This window comes from Aulonocara stuartgranti, assembly GCF_965226115.1.
Source record: "Aulonocara stuartgranti genome assembly, chromosome: 22".
NCBI lineage: Eukaryota > Metazoa > Chordata > Actinopteri > Cichliformes > Cichlidae > Aulonocara > Aulonocara stuartgranti.
In genome coordinates, this window is record NC_138957.1 from 16,482,014 (window position 1) to 16,498,903 (window position 16,890).

At 43.3% G+C, this 16,890-nt stretch overlaps 1 protein-coding gene across 4 annotated transcripts in view; it reads left to right on the top strand.

The window, feature by feature from the left end:
• slc25a13 (solute carrier family 25 member 13) overlaps positions 1-16,890 on the top strand; it is a 54,190-nt gene that overhangs the window by 10,743 nt on the left and 26,557 nt on the right. For all 4 annotated transcript variants that reach the window (XM_082520810.1, XM_082520811.1, XM_082520813.1 and 1 more), the window contains 3 exons: positions 1,341-1,480; positions 7,584-7,730; positions 9,731-9,869. In XM_082520810.1, the coding sequence (XP_082376936.1) occupies positions 1,341-1,480; positions 7,584-7,730; positions 9,731-9,869 (426 nt within the window). The remainder of the gene's footprint in view (positions 1-1,340; positions 1,481-7,583; positions 7,731-9,730; positions 9,870-16,890) is intronic.

The window sequence follows — 16,890 nt, forward strand, 5'->3', positions numbered from 1 at the left end:
GAGGCTTAGAGGGTTCAGGCAGAGGAACATAAGTGAGAAGAAAAGCCTTTCCTTCTCAATACAGAGCCTACACAGCTCGAACAAGTTCTGCCATGTGTCATTCACCACTGATTTAGGGGAACTTAAGTCTCAATCAGAGCAGAATTGTATTCGCGAGATTGACGTTGACATTTTGTCAGCAACAATTGCACATTTTTTATTTTATTTCTTTATTTATTTTGGAGGGGGGGGGAAATGAAATAATTACTAATGTTAACCAGAAGTCAGGAAACACATGCTATTTGTTAAGGCTTGACTCACACGACTTTGCAGCATTCAGATTTGAGGTCTTAATTAGAGCAAACTAAAAACCTGAACAGGAAGAAACCGTGGATGGATTTTTATTTAATGGAGGCCTCATACGACGCACGGCCATTAGCCTTAAAAGTGCGGTGCGATCTGTAATTGTTAAAGGTTCGAGGAAAAGCTGGCATGCTTTTGCTTTGCCTCGCTGGTTGCTGCATTTTGTTTAAATAGTCTCTGTTTTACAAGAAGTCAATAGGGCAGCAGAGCAAGGTTCATTTACCAAGTTTCTTTAAAAGTCGAAGGCACTTGTGCTTAAGTGCTTCCATGTTATCAAAGTTATTCTAGAGCGAGTCTCGCCTCTTGGCAGCCATACTGAAACTTGTATGGGCAGTTATTTTGTAGAAGAACTACTTTATTGTCATCTGGAACATGCAATAGTTAGCGCACATTAGGTTGAAATTTCTCTGTATTTACTTGACTTTTCTTTCAGTGGACACCAGGACATAACTGCATGTTTACACTCAGCAGTCAGATGTGAAAACTTTGCACAAACGTGCAGTTTTTGCAAATTAAACTTCTACTACCATCTTTGCTGTTTCAGACGTCTCCTGTAGTTCTCAGTTTGGGATTCTTGGAGTGCCAATTTAGGATTCCACTAGTAAAATATGAGCTGTTAGAAAATGACACATATTCACAGATGAACCCACACATTATCAACTTCTCCCTTATTTCCCAAGAGGTCACCACAGTGGATAGATCCACATATTTGTTTTGGCACAGATCTTTGGGCTCGGGGCCGGCACAAGGGGTGAATTTGTTCACCACTACTCCGTGGAGTTGCTATAGTTACAGATGGACCTAATCAACAGAATATAGTTAGAAGTAACTTTGGCCTGAGCACTTGCAGAGGTTAATTAACAATATACTAATGATGACAAATAGCATTGTTATTGTAATATCAATGGTCTGCAGGATCAACTTATTGCATCTTGTTAATGGAGGAAATAAATAATATTACAAATAATGTTTTATCTCATTTATTGTCTCCTCTGTAGAGGATGTGAAGCAGGTTTTTGGCCAGACGACCATCCACCAGCACATCCCCTTCAACTGGGACTGTGAGTTTATACAGCTGCACTTTGGCACCAAGAGGAACAAGCAGCTCAGCTACGGAGAATTCACCCAGTTCCTCCTGGTAGGTTTCATGCCGAGCTCCTGCTCTCTTTTTTTTTTTTTTTTTGTGTCCCGTTTGGATCTTTAGCCATCAGAATTGTTGTCTTAAGGCCAAGAAAGATGCCAAGTGGATTTATTTTACCAAGTGGATCATCATGGCCTTGCCATATTGGTCCATTTGATTGACCTTTATTATAATTATGAATTTTTCTTTTATTTTCAGTTGCTACAAACGGGACAGACATGACTGGGGGATAGGACAGGGAGAAAGAATGAAAGAAAGAGAGGGAGAGAAAGAAAACCAAAGGGGAGAAGAGACGGTGAGAAGGGGGGAAGAAAGAAAAAAAAACAAAAAAAAAACAAACACCTGGATCACCTGTATGGAGAAAAAAAAACAGAAGAGAAAGCAAACAACAAAGAGCAACATAATAATAAAAAAAACAGCACCATCTAAATAAACTAGCTAGCAGTAGATAACAGTAGATACTAAATAATAAACGATATTGTGCAGCACGCAAGATAGACAGCGCACAATGTGCTTTGAGGCAGCAGCCAAGAAAGGTGTAGTCCGCGTCTGTGAACACCCGTGTGTACACCTGTGTGCACACCTGTGTGGATCAGCATGCTTGTATTCCAAAGGTTTCTCCATGTAACGATCTGCTAGGGAGTGTGGGGAGCCATAGCCCCGTCCCCCAGGGTATGAAGCAGGTATAGAGGAGATCCAGGCCCCAGATATCCAGAGGCCCCAGAGTACAAGGACCCGAGGAGGACCACCAAAGGGGGGGGAACCGTGCCACCCTCCTGGGAAGAGCTGAGTAGAGCCCCAAAGGAGAGGTCACCCCGCAGCTACGGAGCAGAGGCCAGAGGGGGTTGCAGTGGCGTGCCCGCGGGCTCTGCCAGCAGCCAGCTGTGCCAGAGAGGGCCGAGCTTCAGGCCCAGAGGCCTGAGGGCACTCCACCCCCCGGAAGGAGCCCGACCGGGCCACAGGCGCCAGGCCCCGCCAATCGGCCACCAGGAGTGAGCCGGTACATACATGAGCGCCCAGCCCCAGACGACAAGGACCACCAACACACCAATGTCTGAGGGCATCAGCCACCGGCAGGGAGTGTGGTGAGGGGAGATAGGCCTCCGTACTTTAGAGGGCCTGAGATGTACCCAGAGAGGTTGAGTCTAAGACCCAACCTGACATATAGACACAGACGAACAGGCACACGCGGACACAGACGTGCATTCCCACCCCATATGCACAACCAAATATTCGGCACTCACCCAACGTGTAGACAGACACAAATAGACACTGCACAGACAGTCGCACTCCCCAAACATACTCTATATCCCAGGTCCAGGTCCCCCCGCCCTCAGAGGGGCAAGCCGCACCTAGACCCAGGAGATGTAACCCTTCTCTCTGGGGTAGAGGCAAGCGGACCACCTCCTTATCTGCAGTAGCAGGGAGGCCCCGCATCCCAGACCCCAGTCTGACGGCCAGCACCTCCTCCCAGCCCCCCAGCCCTGACGGCTAACAAAACCGGGGTGAGCTCCTGCTCTCTTTGTCTGCTTGGCTGATATGAAATCACATTCTTTATATTGTGTTTTCCCTTTTTTGTCTAGCTGTGTTGTTTTCATCAAAGAGTAGGCAATAAATCTTCACCAACTGATTTATGCACATGTACACTTTGTCTTATACTCCTGTCATCATGTAACTGTATTTTTTTGTCAGTCCTTGGACACACTAACACACAGTCACATGTTTTAAGGGTTTTTTGGGGTTTTTTACTGGTTCTATCACTCTCCAGCACAGTCCTCCACATTGTCCAGATTAGTCGTTAATGAAACACTGAGGTTATGCTTTTGGGACATTTTCTGCATTTGTTTTCCATTAGCTGACATGCACGTAGCATTACTCCATTCCGCCTATTCTGAAGCAGGTAAAGACACATTTCGGCCTCCATAAATAGTGTAGTACAGTTGGAATATTTCTAGTGTATTTGTGGCGTGTGAGCCATTTTCCAATATGATGTCTAGACTTAAATCGGGCCTAAGCAGGGGAGAGGTGGTGGAGCTGGTGGGAGAGAGGGAGGGCCTGAGCTGTGCCAAGTTTGCATCCACACTCACCATGTATCTGAATGAGCTTTTTATATTACACTTAACTTGGACCAGATGGCTTAAACACAGCGGGCAGCAGCAGATGGATATTGGGACATTGTTATAAGCGCATAGCAGTGTCTCTGCATAACTACAGTTCCACGTACGGAATCTGTCCTTGTCTCACACTGTCTCTACTGTACTGTATGTGTAAGCATCAGCACGCATGCCTCGTGTTTACTTCAGTGTTTGCGTATTTGCGTATGCTTGTTTTTGCCTGTGTGCGCGCGGGAGTGCAGCTGTGTGGCGTTGCGGCCAGTAGATGCTGTACTTTGCATTGACAGCATGCCCAGTTCTCTCCCAGTCACTCAGTCAGTGGTTTCCAGCTCCTCACAGCAGCAGGCTCGCAGCCAGCCGCACTCATTGCTCAACTATGAAATGCACGTTTCCTGCTCATGCTGTCTGCGTTTGATCATTTTTCATAGCTTTTGATAAATGCCTTAATAAACGACAGAAGAAAGTGAAGTTTGTGTTACAGCTTTTCTGCTGGTCTGCTGATACTTGTAAAAATCCACAGTACATATTTGTCATGTTGGTTTTTAATCATGTTTTTCTTTTTTATTATAACTGTGACTTAAGTATTAAGCCTCCAGCAATATTTGCTCACTGCATTATTTGTATGTTGTCAGCTACAGTTATAAATAACAGGATTTCTTGACCCAAAATTCAAATCTGTGCAATTGCATCATACTTTCAGTTTGCTGTTATGCTGTTATGTTACAACACGCTTATTAATAGAGAGACAGTTAAATTTAATCCCAAAGTACACTGTGCAACCATAAAAGTTCTCAAAGTTGGGAACACCAACCCACACATCATGTTGTGTATTTCTCTAATTCCCTAACATCCATTCCCACCCACCCTTGTCTCCCCCCCCCCAAAAAAAAATGTTCTCATCCTTTATTCCCTCCACCTCTTCCTGCCATACATGCATGTGTTTATTGTGTTTTTCTGCCATTGTAACCACGCCACTGCCAGATGCTCACAAGATGGGATTATCGGGGAAAACGTTTGCGCCGCATATTTCTCACAAGGGCTCTCTCTGGCCAATTACTGTCTTGATGGAAGCCAGAGATTCTCACCAATTACATGCATTTTTCCCGTCTCACACATGGACGCCGGCCAAGGCTCGGCTCGCACTGTCAGCGTGCTGTTGTCCCTGGCAGCGGTATTGCCGATGTCCAGAGAAGTGGCACATAGTAGCTCATATTATAAATTCTGGCAAGTAAAGGGCTTGAATTACGTGAAGGGGACACCACATGTCCCACTTCTTTCCTAAGCACTCAAAAAGTGAATTGTTGGCATTACTCAGATTTTTAAAAGCCCCAATTATATGTTTGACTCGACCAAGAATCAGTGGGCAGCCCTTAACATCACTGGCACATGTTTAAATGGACCGTTGTGCTTCTTCCTCCGATAACTTTGATAACTTTACAGTTTTTGGTGCCGTTTAGAAGCTTGCTTGGGGAATGAGAGAGGAGCAATCCCACTCTGCTCATTTCTATTGTTTAACTTTTGAAAAAGGAATCCCAGCCATTAAAAACAAACAGAGGTGGGTTGTCATATGTTTTTATTCTTGTCCAAGGGCAATTAAAGCTACTAGGAATGCCTTGACAGTCTCTCCCTGGGTGTCTTAAGCCCCTAGCTTTATGTCTCCTGCCTCCCTCGCTCCCCTCCCAAATAAAAACCACGTCCCAGAAACACTCGCACAGTTACAAGTTAAGATTTTAGGAGGCCGAGACTATAAACTTCTCCATTGCCTGCACCGCAGTTGTTTGTTGCTCTGTGTGGTTGGCGTGTAGCTTTTCAGACTCGGGACTGAAGAGAAATGGGATCTAATTTTTGTCTTCTTCTTCTTTCATGTACAGATGGACACAAATGCACAGATCAGTGTTTCCTGCGATGTTAAGAGACACACAGTCATGCTTGCAAAACGAAACGCTTCTCCCGTTTGTTTTTTTTGTTTTGTTTTTGTTTTGATTGTAGATATTCAGCTCCCCTCCCCCTCCCCAAATCTTTTTCTCTTCCCAGTTTATGTCTTACCAAAGTGTTTTGACCTACTCACAACCGACCAAAGAAGTGAGTCACGACACTCAGGATGCTGACACTAAAATATCTCACCTTATTTACTTTGGAAGTGTTTACATGCGTCAATCTCTCTTCATTTCCTTGCTTTCCACTCACTTATGCACTCTCCAGAGCCCCTGCTGTGCTCATAGGTGATACTGACACATGCCTGCTACATTTACTGCTTTTTTTCTTCTTCTTCCTCCTCTTCTTCTTCTTCTTCTTCCTTTTTTTTTTTTTTTTTGCAAATGTAGCTCTTTTGTTGCAATGTCTATTCTTACTCCCCTCCGGTCTCCACTCAGCTTTGTGTAAATGTCACTCTTCCCCAGTCGTTTCTCTCGGGCGCCTCGATTTTAGAGTTCGATCGGTTATGCTGTCAGCGAAATATCACTCAAAAATTCAACACAACAATAAGTCATAGTCTCATAGGTTTTTGTGTTGTGGTTATACCTTTTTTAAAGAGTTCTCTTAACAACAATAACATCTGAATCAATCAGCTGAATAACGTGCATGTTCAAGATTTAATCAGCCCCCATATGTTTTGTCCAACGTGACTTTAAAAAAATGATATTCATTTATTTAAATCTTAATTTTTACTTTCTTCCTGTACAAATATTGTTAGCCAGTCCTAATACTTTAAGAAATGTAATTCAAAAATCTTTCTTAATTAATTTTATAATATTCAAGTAAATATCAAGAAAATTAATTTGACACTTCAGTTTGATTGTTTCTTTACATATATGTAGCTCTGGAGCTGAAACATGTATTTTTATTGTTGGTTACTCAGCTGTCTTATTTTTTTCTTAGCAGTTATTATGCATAATATGAACAAAAAGCATGTGTTAGGATCTTGAACATGTTCATGTTCCATATTAGAAAACTGACCAGTTTTGGTGAGATGAGACGTAATTAACCCATACACAGTAAAGTGTTCAGCTTCGTTATTTAACAGTAAATCTATGATTTTTTTGTGTATCATTTTTAATATATTTGATAAGCAAAAATACCTTTTGTCTATGAGTAAATAAAACTCCAATTAAAACAAGCTAATAACTCATTTTAAGACACTGTTGATTTTTCTTTTGGCTCTGACTAAAACCTCTTTTTGAGCACCAAAATAACCCCGTGCATTCCCTATATATGCACTTTCCTGAGGTCTTGTAATGTGTCAGAAACCTCATGCACAAAAATACATCAGGCTCATTGTCTTTTTCTTTTTTTTTGCCTTCATATGTTTTTTGACCTGAAGGCCTTCATATACCGCAGGTGAGTCAGACGCTCACAAGCTAGCTTTATCTTGCTGTTTTTTTTGTTTTTTTATTGGCCTGAAATCCCCGTCTTTTGCTGATAGATAGAGGAAGCATTGATGTCAGCGGTTTGTTTACAGCCTCTCTCTGTAGACTTGTGGTTGCAGGTACTGATAATGGCTGCTAATTTTCAAAGGCCTTGTGGGATCTGTCCCCACCACAGCCTGCTGTTGTCCCTCTGGACCTATTGTGCGTTTGTGTGTGTGTGCATGAAGAGAGACAAAGTGAGCAGTTGGGCGATTAGCTGTCTTGCCCCAGTGTGTGTTTGTATGTTTCTCCCTCAAGTGGATTTAATATGGATTTAGGGAGAGTGTGAAAAGCCCAAGCGACGCCTCACAGTAGGCAAGCCCCTGTGCTGGAGGAGAGGAGACGAGGCTAAAGCCTGGCTAAACACTGGCACTGAGAGTAGTGGTGGAGGGGGTGGGGGGCAGATGGCACTGTGGGGGCCCATGAAAGCAAATGGTGTGTCATTATTCATAAGTGTTTATGTGGATTTTTAATTTATAAAGGCAACTCAAAGAGGTGTCTGACCCACATATGTGCACAATAATATCAATTTAGTGTACGCACTTGCCTCCCCTCCTTCCTCCTCACCTCTCCATTCTGCAGGAGATGCAGCTGGAACACGCGCGACAGGCTTTCATCCAGCGTGACCAAGCCCACAGCGGCTCCATCTCAGCGCTGGACTTCAGGGACATCATGGTTACCATTCGGCCGCACATGCTCACACCCTTCGTAGAGGAATGCCTCGTGGCGGTGGGTTTTTCTTTTTTTCCCTTTTTTTTGGCTCTGTGGTTTTCTCATCTATTTGTTTTACTGTCGTCCACAAGAGCCACAAAGTCAGGTTGGTTAAAAATAGCAAGTCACTGGTGTCTCTTGGAAACTATCCTCAGTCATGATATGTTAAAACAATAAAAGGTTGGATGCATCAGGTGTTCCTTAGCACCACCAATTGGAAAAATTAGGCTTTTTTTTATCCACCACGATGCATTTTTTTCTCATTCGTAGATTATTCATGTATGCATATCTTTAAATAAGTCATTCTAAATGTCGTGATAAATTCCAAATGTGCAATGATGCACACTTTGGATGCAGAAGCATGCACGGTATTGTCAGCTCATATGCACTATATGATGATTTGGTTGCTGAAGTCAGCAAGCAAGCCAAAGCAGCCTGTCATTACTGTATTCTCCATAAAAGAGGTAAAGTCAAGATTCTTTTCTTCTATCTCACCACTTATTTCTTGTGCTTTTTTTCCTTCTCTCTTTTCTCACAGCCCCACAAACCGAACACTGTGGCTTTCTCTTTTCCTCTTCTGGCCATCTCTCATTCTTCTTCCCCTTTATCTTTTTTCCCCTGCTACCTCTCATCTGTCCCTTGCTCTCTTTCTCTCTTCCTCCCTCCTTTCCTTTTTTCTTTCCTCTCTCTCAGCCGCCCCTCTATCTCTCCCTTCCCCCTTCCCTCCCTTCCCCGTGTCTCTCTCTCCCTCCCAACATGTCATTAAGTCTAACCTCTCTGGCAGTGTCAAAGCCAAGCAGGAGAGCTGAATGGGGAAGATAGAGATAGATGGAGACTGGAGCTTTACAGTCCATCATCTCTGCCTGTGCGCGCGCGCGTGTGTTTGTGCGCCTGTGCGGGCTCTCTGTTTGTTTTGAACTCTGAGATGTTTGTCTTTTTTTTGCCTCTTGTCTTTTCTTTCTGCGTGTTAGTGTTTTCGTTGCGCGCGTGTGCGTCTTGTGTCTGCGTCCATGTCTTGCCCCATTTCATAAACACCTTGTAGACTCTGTCATTTTCTCTGCTGTGTTTACCTCACCGACCAGACATCTTGGTGTGCTGTTAGTAAACTCTCATGCACGCGCGCTCCCACACGTACACACACACACACACATACGCACACATGTATCACAAAACCTCATAAACACTGCAGACACATTAAAGGCAGTATCATAGCAGAGCATAGGCAGTGAGACGGCAACCTTTAATTCACTCACCAAACATGGTAATTGATTAGCGCCTCACTCTTTTTCACCAAAATACCATTCTCCTCTCTCCACTGTGGGAAGATCCATGTCTGTACACTCACAGATATGAACAGATGCAAAAGTGTCTCCCTTGTTAGAGCAGTTTCACCTAAGCCAGAGCTTCCCTCCCTTGTTGCGACCATGTTGAGCAGCAGGCGACCTCTCTGAATGCGTCTGTAAAGCAAACAGTGCCATCTAGTGAACGGAAGCTCAACATTTTCTCCTCACTTACCCCTTCAGGCCAGCACAGTCGCAGTGATCTTCTAACTCAACAGTACCCCACAGTAGTCGTACTTGAACGCATATATTTTTTTAAACATACAGCATTTAGAGCTGCTCCTCTAAGCCTCTGAGAGCCTCATTTAATAAAGATGGGATCGTGGTTCGCGTAAAAGAGGCTGTGGGCAGCCTGGAATGTCCTCTAGAGCCCGGCATCTATTTTTAATCTGTTACCTTTTTTTTTTTCTATTTTCTTTTCTTTTACCACTTCCTCCATCTCATAAAGAAAGTTAATTAAACTCCCTTAGAGTGCGCATCATGTGATGGAAAAAGTAGCGGGTGAAACAAGTTTGCTTCTCCCTGTGGAGAAATGCTAGAGAGGAACGCGGCTAATTAGCCACCATGTTTTACGCTGTGTGTATTTTCATAACAGTAACATCCAGATGCACGGCTGTGTTGAAGTTTATTTTTCTTATTTGGTTGCTTGTTAAAGTACCCCTCTTCTTTCTTGCCCAGGTTGCAGGGGGTAGCACGTCTCATCAGGTCAGCTTCTCCTACTTCAACGGCTTCAACTCGCTGCTCAACAATATGGAGCTGATTAGAAAGATCTACAGCACTCTGGCTGGCCACCGCCGAGATGTGGAAGTCACTAAAGGTACCCGGGGAGAACTTCCCACTCCCCTCCCTGTATATATAACACATACCTATTATAACTGAGATGGCAAAAAAAGCAGATTCACATTTATGTAATACAGACCACAGTCACAAAACAAATGTAAGTATGCACCACATGCACAGTAATGCGCTTTCCAGATAGGTATGTCTATGTGCGTTGTACAGGGCTTGGAGACTTGTTTTTGTTTGGGTTACTTCCTTCCCAGTGGCATTTAAATGGGCATGCTGGATTCAACCCAGCACACGTACTGCATGCCCACAGTCCCTGATGGTGCCTGTCTTGTCTATTACATATCCTGGCAGTGATCTGAGGAACACAGGAAAAACTTCATTTCATTTGAAAAACAAAGAATAAAAGTGGGTAAAATTCTGCTCCTTGCTTTTGAGTCTGTGTTGTTTAACCCTGTAGATCCAGTGTCATTTATATGCTTAATACTAACTCCACAGTCTACATTACTGTAAAGCAAATATGCAAAGCTACAGCATAATGAAAAAAGACGCTTTTCTTTATTGAAAAAAAAACCATACTGTTGTATTTCTCATAACTTATTTTATATGTATCTTTCTGTCTCCATTAGTTAGTTCCTTTAAATCTCTCTCCCTTGTTTGCCCCACTTGCTGTCTCTCATTCCTTTCTTCAGTACTTGGCAGGGCTAATGGCTTTCAATGTCTTTCTCCCTTTTGCCATCTTTTTCTTTTTGACTCCCTCTTGAGCTCTAGTTGTCTTTAAGAAACCATTCTGACCTCTCTCCACATGGCTCCAGGCCACTAACGGAGCCTTATGATGCTATCTGAAGCCTTATCAGGGGTGTGGACTGTACCCGACCCAGACCAAAAGCCCGTACACTCTACAAACTGTTCCCACCAAGGGTACACGAAGGCCTGGGCTTGGCTCGACCCAGGGTGGCCCGCAGCCAGCCAGGCCTTCACGGCCACCGCCTATCTACTCTCCACTCCCGAAGTCATTAAGGCCTCCTTGGGGACTGCGAATGCTCAGCTCCACACAAATAGCGCACACACATCTGCATGTATCAAGACTGTGTACATGTTGCAACACACGCTTCTCTAGCATTTCTCACATAACGCTCAAGCATTAAAATGCATTAACACAGCCAAGCATGCACACATGTGTAATAATCCTGATTGATTCCTGATGTGCAACAAGGCCACTGTTTTGCAGAGACACCATTACAGTGCTCACAAAGCTGTACGCGTATATTTGGGCGTATGCACACAGGGGACCTATATAGGAGATGCACTATTTTGGGCTAGCAGTGCACTGCCACAGAACAAGTCACGACTGTGTACCTTTAGGCCCTTTCAGACATACGCTCCTTTTCATTAATGTGATGGCATCATGTTGGCTTTTTTTAAAACCTAGCCTCTTTTTGCATGAAAGTCCAAACTTACAATCCTGCTTGTCCGGCCCGTTAACAGTTGTGTGTGATTTTTAACTTTGCACAAGAATGAGTGCATGCAGGCACATTAACACATTGGCATTCACAAGACTGAGACATCATCGTGTCTCTTCTATTTTTTTGGTCAATGCCCTATGTATTTATAATGCAGGGCTAAAAAGGTTTTTCATTAGACACCTGCTTTCTGTCTGTCTCACAGTCACATGCTACCCAAACTAATGTCATAGAAGGCTCGAAGCTGCCCGTTCGGGTAAAAATGGCTGAACAGACATTTTCTGCACACAGCAAAATGTCTGAAGTGTTCTCGCTTTGGCACAAACATCTGTCCATGAACATTACAGAGTGCCTTTAGTTTCTGTAGGAGCACACTGACCTCTTCAAAGTCAGCAAGCATAGTTTTACATCCCGAGTTTTTCTCTTGTCCACTTTGCTCTACAGTTTATTTATTAGATGTTGAAATCTTTATCTTTGCTACAATGACAGTCTTTGACAGATCGGATTAACAAGACTTCTAATTTTTTTGACTTTGGTTAGTTTGCTGTGAGTTCATTGCATTCATGTGGCATGAAACGGCAACGTGAGCCACTCATAAGCCGTTCTTATGTCACAGAGTTACATTTAAGCAGAAGGCGCAGCATTAGTAACTTCATTAATTACTTATAATTAATTATACCTGACATGTAAGTCAGGATCTAGCAGCAAATCACTCTGCATACTTGATCTCTTGATGACAGAGAGTAACAGTTTATAAGCTAGTCTTTAATTATTGTCTCATCGGTTTACTAAAGTATGTTTGGATGATGCGACTTCTGTAATTATCAGTGTAATTTTCTTAACACTGATATTCTAATATCAGTGTTAAGAAAATTCCGACCTCGGTCGGCTGGGTGTCTTACACATAACATTATGTAAGTACTTTGGCTTATTGTCATGGGAGTGTTTGAATGAAGCCGTAATAGTAAAAGGGACCTTCTGTCTAAACAGCAGAATAAATCAGTTTAACAGGCCAATGAAGCCAGCAATGTTACATGTCCTAAGCTGAGGAGAGATGTCTGGCTCTTACTAACAACAGATCTAAAACGTAAATTGTTGCGATCAGATTTTTGAGCTTTTTTGTCTGCCACCAATCAGTCCAGACTGAGATGACTCAAAAAATCTTTTGCGCAGACATCCCATGTCCTCATGGTTTGAGACCTGTTTACTATTAAGCTGATTGGCATGAAATTTTATGGAAACACTCGTGGTTCAGATTTAGATAATGACTTAGGTGTTCCCCTGACTTTTCCTCAGCGCTATCATTGACATTTGCATTTGACATTTTTGGTTTTGAGTCAAGTTCACTGTGGATCGCTGTGAGTTTTCAGTGCAAACATTCATCCCTTTAAACTTTAACCACTTTGGTGATTCCATGACTTTTATTTTTCCCTCGGTGGTAACTATCAGATGTGACCACGCTGACGTGATAAACTCAGACGGTGAGCGTGACGAACAAACCTGCTTTGTGATGCTTTGTAATTTTGAAAATGTTAGCACGCTGACGCTTCCATTAAAAAGCAGCGTCGTGCCTATTTATGGCATCCAAGATTATCTTAGCAAGGGATAGTAGGAGTTTTTCTTTAAATATCAAGCAGTAATATAAAGTTGGTAAATGCTTTTCTAGGGTTTTCCCCATCTACTTCCCAGCATTGTTCTTTTTTCCCCCCCTAAATTATTTATTCTTGTGTAACTATTCTGCCTCACATGCTTGTTGGCATTACCTGCTTTTACTCATAGATGTGTGTGTATGTGATAGAGAAAGAGGGGGGGGGGGAAAGAGAGAGCATGCCTCGGGGGTAAGCTGAGCCTCTGTGGGGTGAATGGCTCCAGTGTAGGACGACTTTGTCACAACCCCAGCCTGCTGCTCTTTGAATAAAGCAGGTCAAACAATGGTGACTCCTCCACTGTAAGCCTGCCTACAGTCAACCTGTTCCTTTTTCATTTAACAATAGAGCAGGTCTTAAGTTACGACATGCTAAAGATGCCTCAAAGAGGTCTTAAAGTCATAACTCTCCATGGCCGTATTTCTTTATTTTAATTTCTTCAGCGTGCTTTGACACATTGTACTCTTAACTCACAACCAACTCGCAGAGGGAAGCTGCCGTGAGTGACAGAAGTTGAAGGAAAAATCCATCATATGGAGCCATAACATTAACGCAGCCACTGACAATAACTCGGATAACTCCAACTCCTCGTCAGGGAGACGAGGAGTTCGAGGACCCACTTTATTTTTGGTGTATGTGTTCTGTAGTGACAAGAGCAACAAAGGGATAATGCACTGCAGCAAAGTCCAGTGTTTATTGTTTAACAACACATCCTGTTGTGAGATGTGATGTCTGTGTTGCCTTGAGTCATTCAGTCCAATCTCTTAAAATATTGGTCTAACATGTGAAAGAGTCCTGGTCCGAGACTGGGAGGAGACAAAAACCTGTGAGGGTTGCACCATGAAGGGTATATCTGGTATGACAATCTGGTGAAAGAAGCTTTCATTATCTATGATATTTGTCAGCCAGAAAAATAACAAATTGCTACATTCACACTATAAACACTTTGTGACTGCTACACCACATCATTGCACTGCTAAAAGAACAAGTAGGTCGTGAGCTTATAGCTCCATGTTTCTACTGAAGATGGCGTGCAGCCAGTCACATCCCGAGCAGTGGTGTGAACACAGCATTAAGGGAGAGCTCAACCCGAAAAGGCCCCACAAGCTCATCTTTGATGATACCAGCCCAAACCAGTACTCCACCTCCACCTTGCTGGCGTCTGAGTCGGACTGGAGCTCTCTGCCCTTTACCAATCCAGCCACGGGCCCATCCATCTGGCCCATCAAGACTCACTCTCATTTCATCAGTCCATAAAACCTTAGAAAAACCAGTCTTGAGATATTTCTTGGCCCAGTCTTGACGTTTCAGCTTGTGTGTCTTGTTCAGTGGTGGTCATCTTTCAGCCTTTCTTACCTTGGCCATGTCTCTGAGTATTGCACACCTTGTGCTTTTGGGCACTCCAGTGATGTTGCAGCTCTGAAATATGGCCAAACTGGTGGCAAGTGGCATCTTGGCAGCTGCACGCTTGACTTTTCTCAGTTCATGGGCAGTTATTTTGCACCTTGGTTTTTCCACACGCTTCTTGCAACCCTGTTGACTATTTTGAATGAAACGCTTGATTTTTCGATGATCACGCTTCAGAAGCTTTGCAATTTTGAGACTGCTGCATCCCTCTGCAAGATATCTCACTATTTTTGACTTTTCTGAGCCTGTCAAGTCCTTCTTTTGACCCATTTTGCCAAAGGAAAGGACGTTGCCTAATAATTATGCACACCTGATATAGGGCTTTGGAGTTGACGTCATGCCGCAATGCATTGTGGGAGCGCAGCTCCATTTTCGGGGTCTACGAATCAAAACAAACACACTGTGTTGGAACGACGACGACAAGAAACATGCTTAAAAGCAGTCCAGATTGCAGATTGCGTCCAGAGGCGAAGCAGCGGTACTTGAAAAAAAATAGAGTGCATCCCAAATCTGGACCCATATGAAATACGGCAGAGGAGTAAAGACCCAGACGACTTACCGCCACTGTCCTACCCCGATATCTTCACGTATCTTGTGTGTGGAGTAAGCGTTTACACAGCGAACCAGTTTCGTAATTACAAGTCACTGGAGGCGCACATCCAATTTACAAATGGCTAGGTGCAAGATTTGGCTATTTTCAAGCCGCCAAACTCTGAGTACGTCGTCAAAGTAAGTCAGCTGGAGTGCATCGAGTGTAATAGCCATTTTCCACCTCCCACCATAATTAATGTTACACATTTATCATTGAACTGCTAAAATATCGTTATCATATTATATGCCCATAATTGTAAAGTACATGCAAATTAACACATTGATAATCGGGTAAATTATTAACGCCAATTTGTGTCCTTCCTGTCTCATTTCATTTATTGTCTTTACATCAACCAATCAAGTCACTCCATTCTATGTTTGATCGCAATTTCTATAACTTCCGAGACCACCAACGATGATATTATTCAGCTATAAAGTGTGATGTGAACATATTTAGAACTTACCAGAATGAAAATGTCTTGAGCACACCAACTGATATCTGGAGACAGAACAGAACTTGATATCAGCTCGTCTCACGGCTGCTATCCAGGCTAGACGCCTTCGTTTGGTAATATCCGATACATGAGCTCCTTCATGTTGCTTCCAGGTTGGGAAAGCATAAAAAGACAATCCAAACTTATTCCCGTGCCGGTCGTAAGATCGAACATTGCAGCCGACCACACAGCAAGTACGAACCATGGCTATGCTTTCGCTCCTTACTTAGACCCCCAAAATGGCGGATCGGGCCAAAATCCTTTCCACGCCCACCCCCGTGACATCACGCTCCAAAGCCCTATAGGGTGTTGATGTCATTAGACCACACCCCTTCTCATTACAGAGATGCACATCACCTAATATGCTTAATTGGTAGTAGGCTTTCGAGCCTATACAGCTTGGAGTAAGACAACATGCATGAAGAGGATGATGTGGACAAAATACTCATTTGCCTAATAATTCTGCACTCCCTGTAGTTATTATTAATCTCTGGCTCTCTTCCACAGCAAATCTTTGTCCTGTCTTCTTCCCCTAACCCCAACCAATCGCGGCAGATGACCGCCCCTACTCAAGCGTGGTTCTGCTGAAGGTTTCTTTCTGTTAAACAAAAGCACTTCCCACTGTCGCCAAGTTGTTGCTCAAAGGAGGTCTTATGATTGTTGGGGTTTTCTCTGTTTTCTTTGTATAATTGTAGGGTCTTAAGCTTACAATCTAAACTGGCTTGAGGCAATTGTAGTTGTGATTTTATGCTATATAAATAAAATTGAATTGAATTGAGCAACCACTTGGCGACAGTGGGAAGGAAAAACACCCTTTTAACAGGAAGAAACCTCCAGCGAACCTAGCTCAAAGAGGGGACGCCGTCTAGCGTGATGGCTGTGGCTCAGGAGGTGGATTAGATTGTCTACTAATCAGAAAGTTGGTGGTCTAATCCCCAACTCCCCTAGTCTGCATGTTGAAGTGTCCTTCGGCAAGTTACTGAACCCAGACTTGTCCCAAATGCATCCATCGGAGTCTGAATGTTAGAAAAAACTGCTTGCTTGTGTGTGTGTGTGTGTGTGTGTGTGTGTGTGTGTGTGTGTGTGTGTGTGTGTGTGTGTGTGTGTGTGTGTGTGTGTGTGTATGAATGAAGCATGAGTGACTGACTAAGAAAGCGCTGTATAAGTACAGTCCATTTAACGGCTGGAGGCAAAGTGGAGGGAGACGAGCAGCTCTCCCTCCCTGATTATTTGCATTGAAACAAGCCAGTTGTGGGTTCAAGTTTGTGATTAAAGTGCTTCCCTTTAGAGTTTGCCAGAAATGCACTACAAAAGTGACACAGTATATTTCCTGGCCAAGGGGACACCATCTTGGCTCTTGACTGTTACATGTGACCCGGACAGAGATAGGCAGAGGCTATGTATCAAGTTTTAAATACTTCTACATATATTTAAATATTTTATTAGTGAAA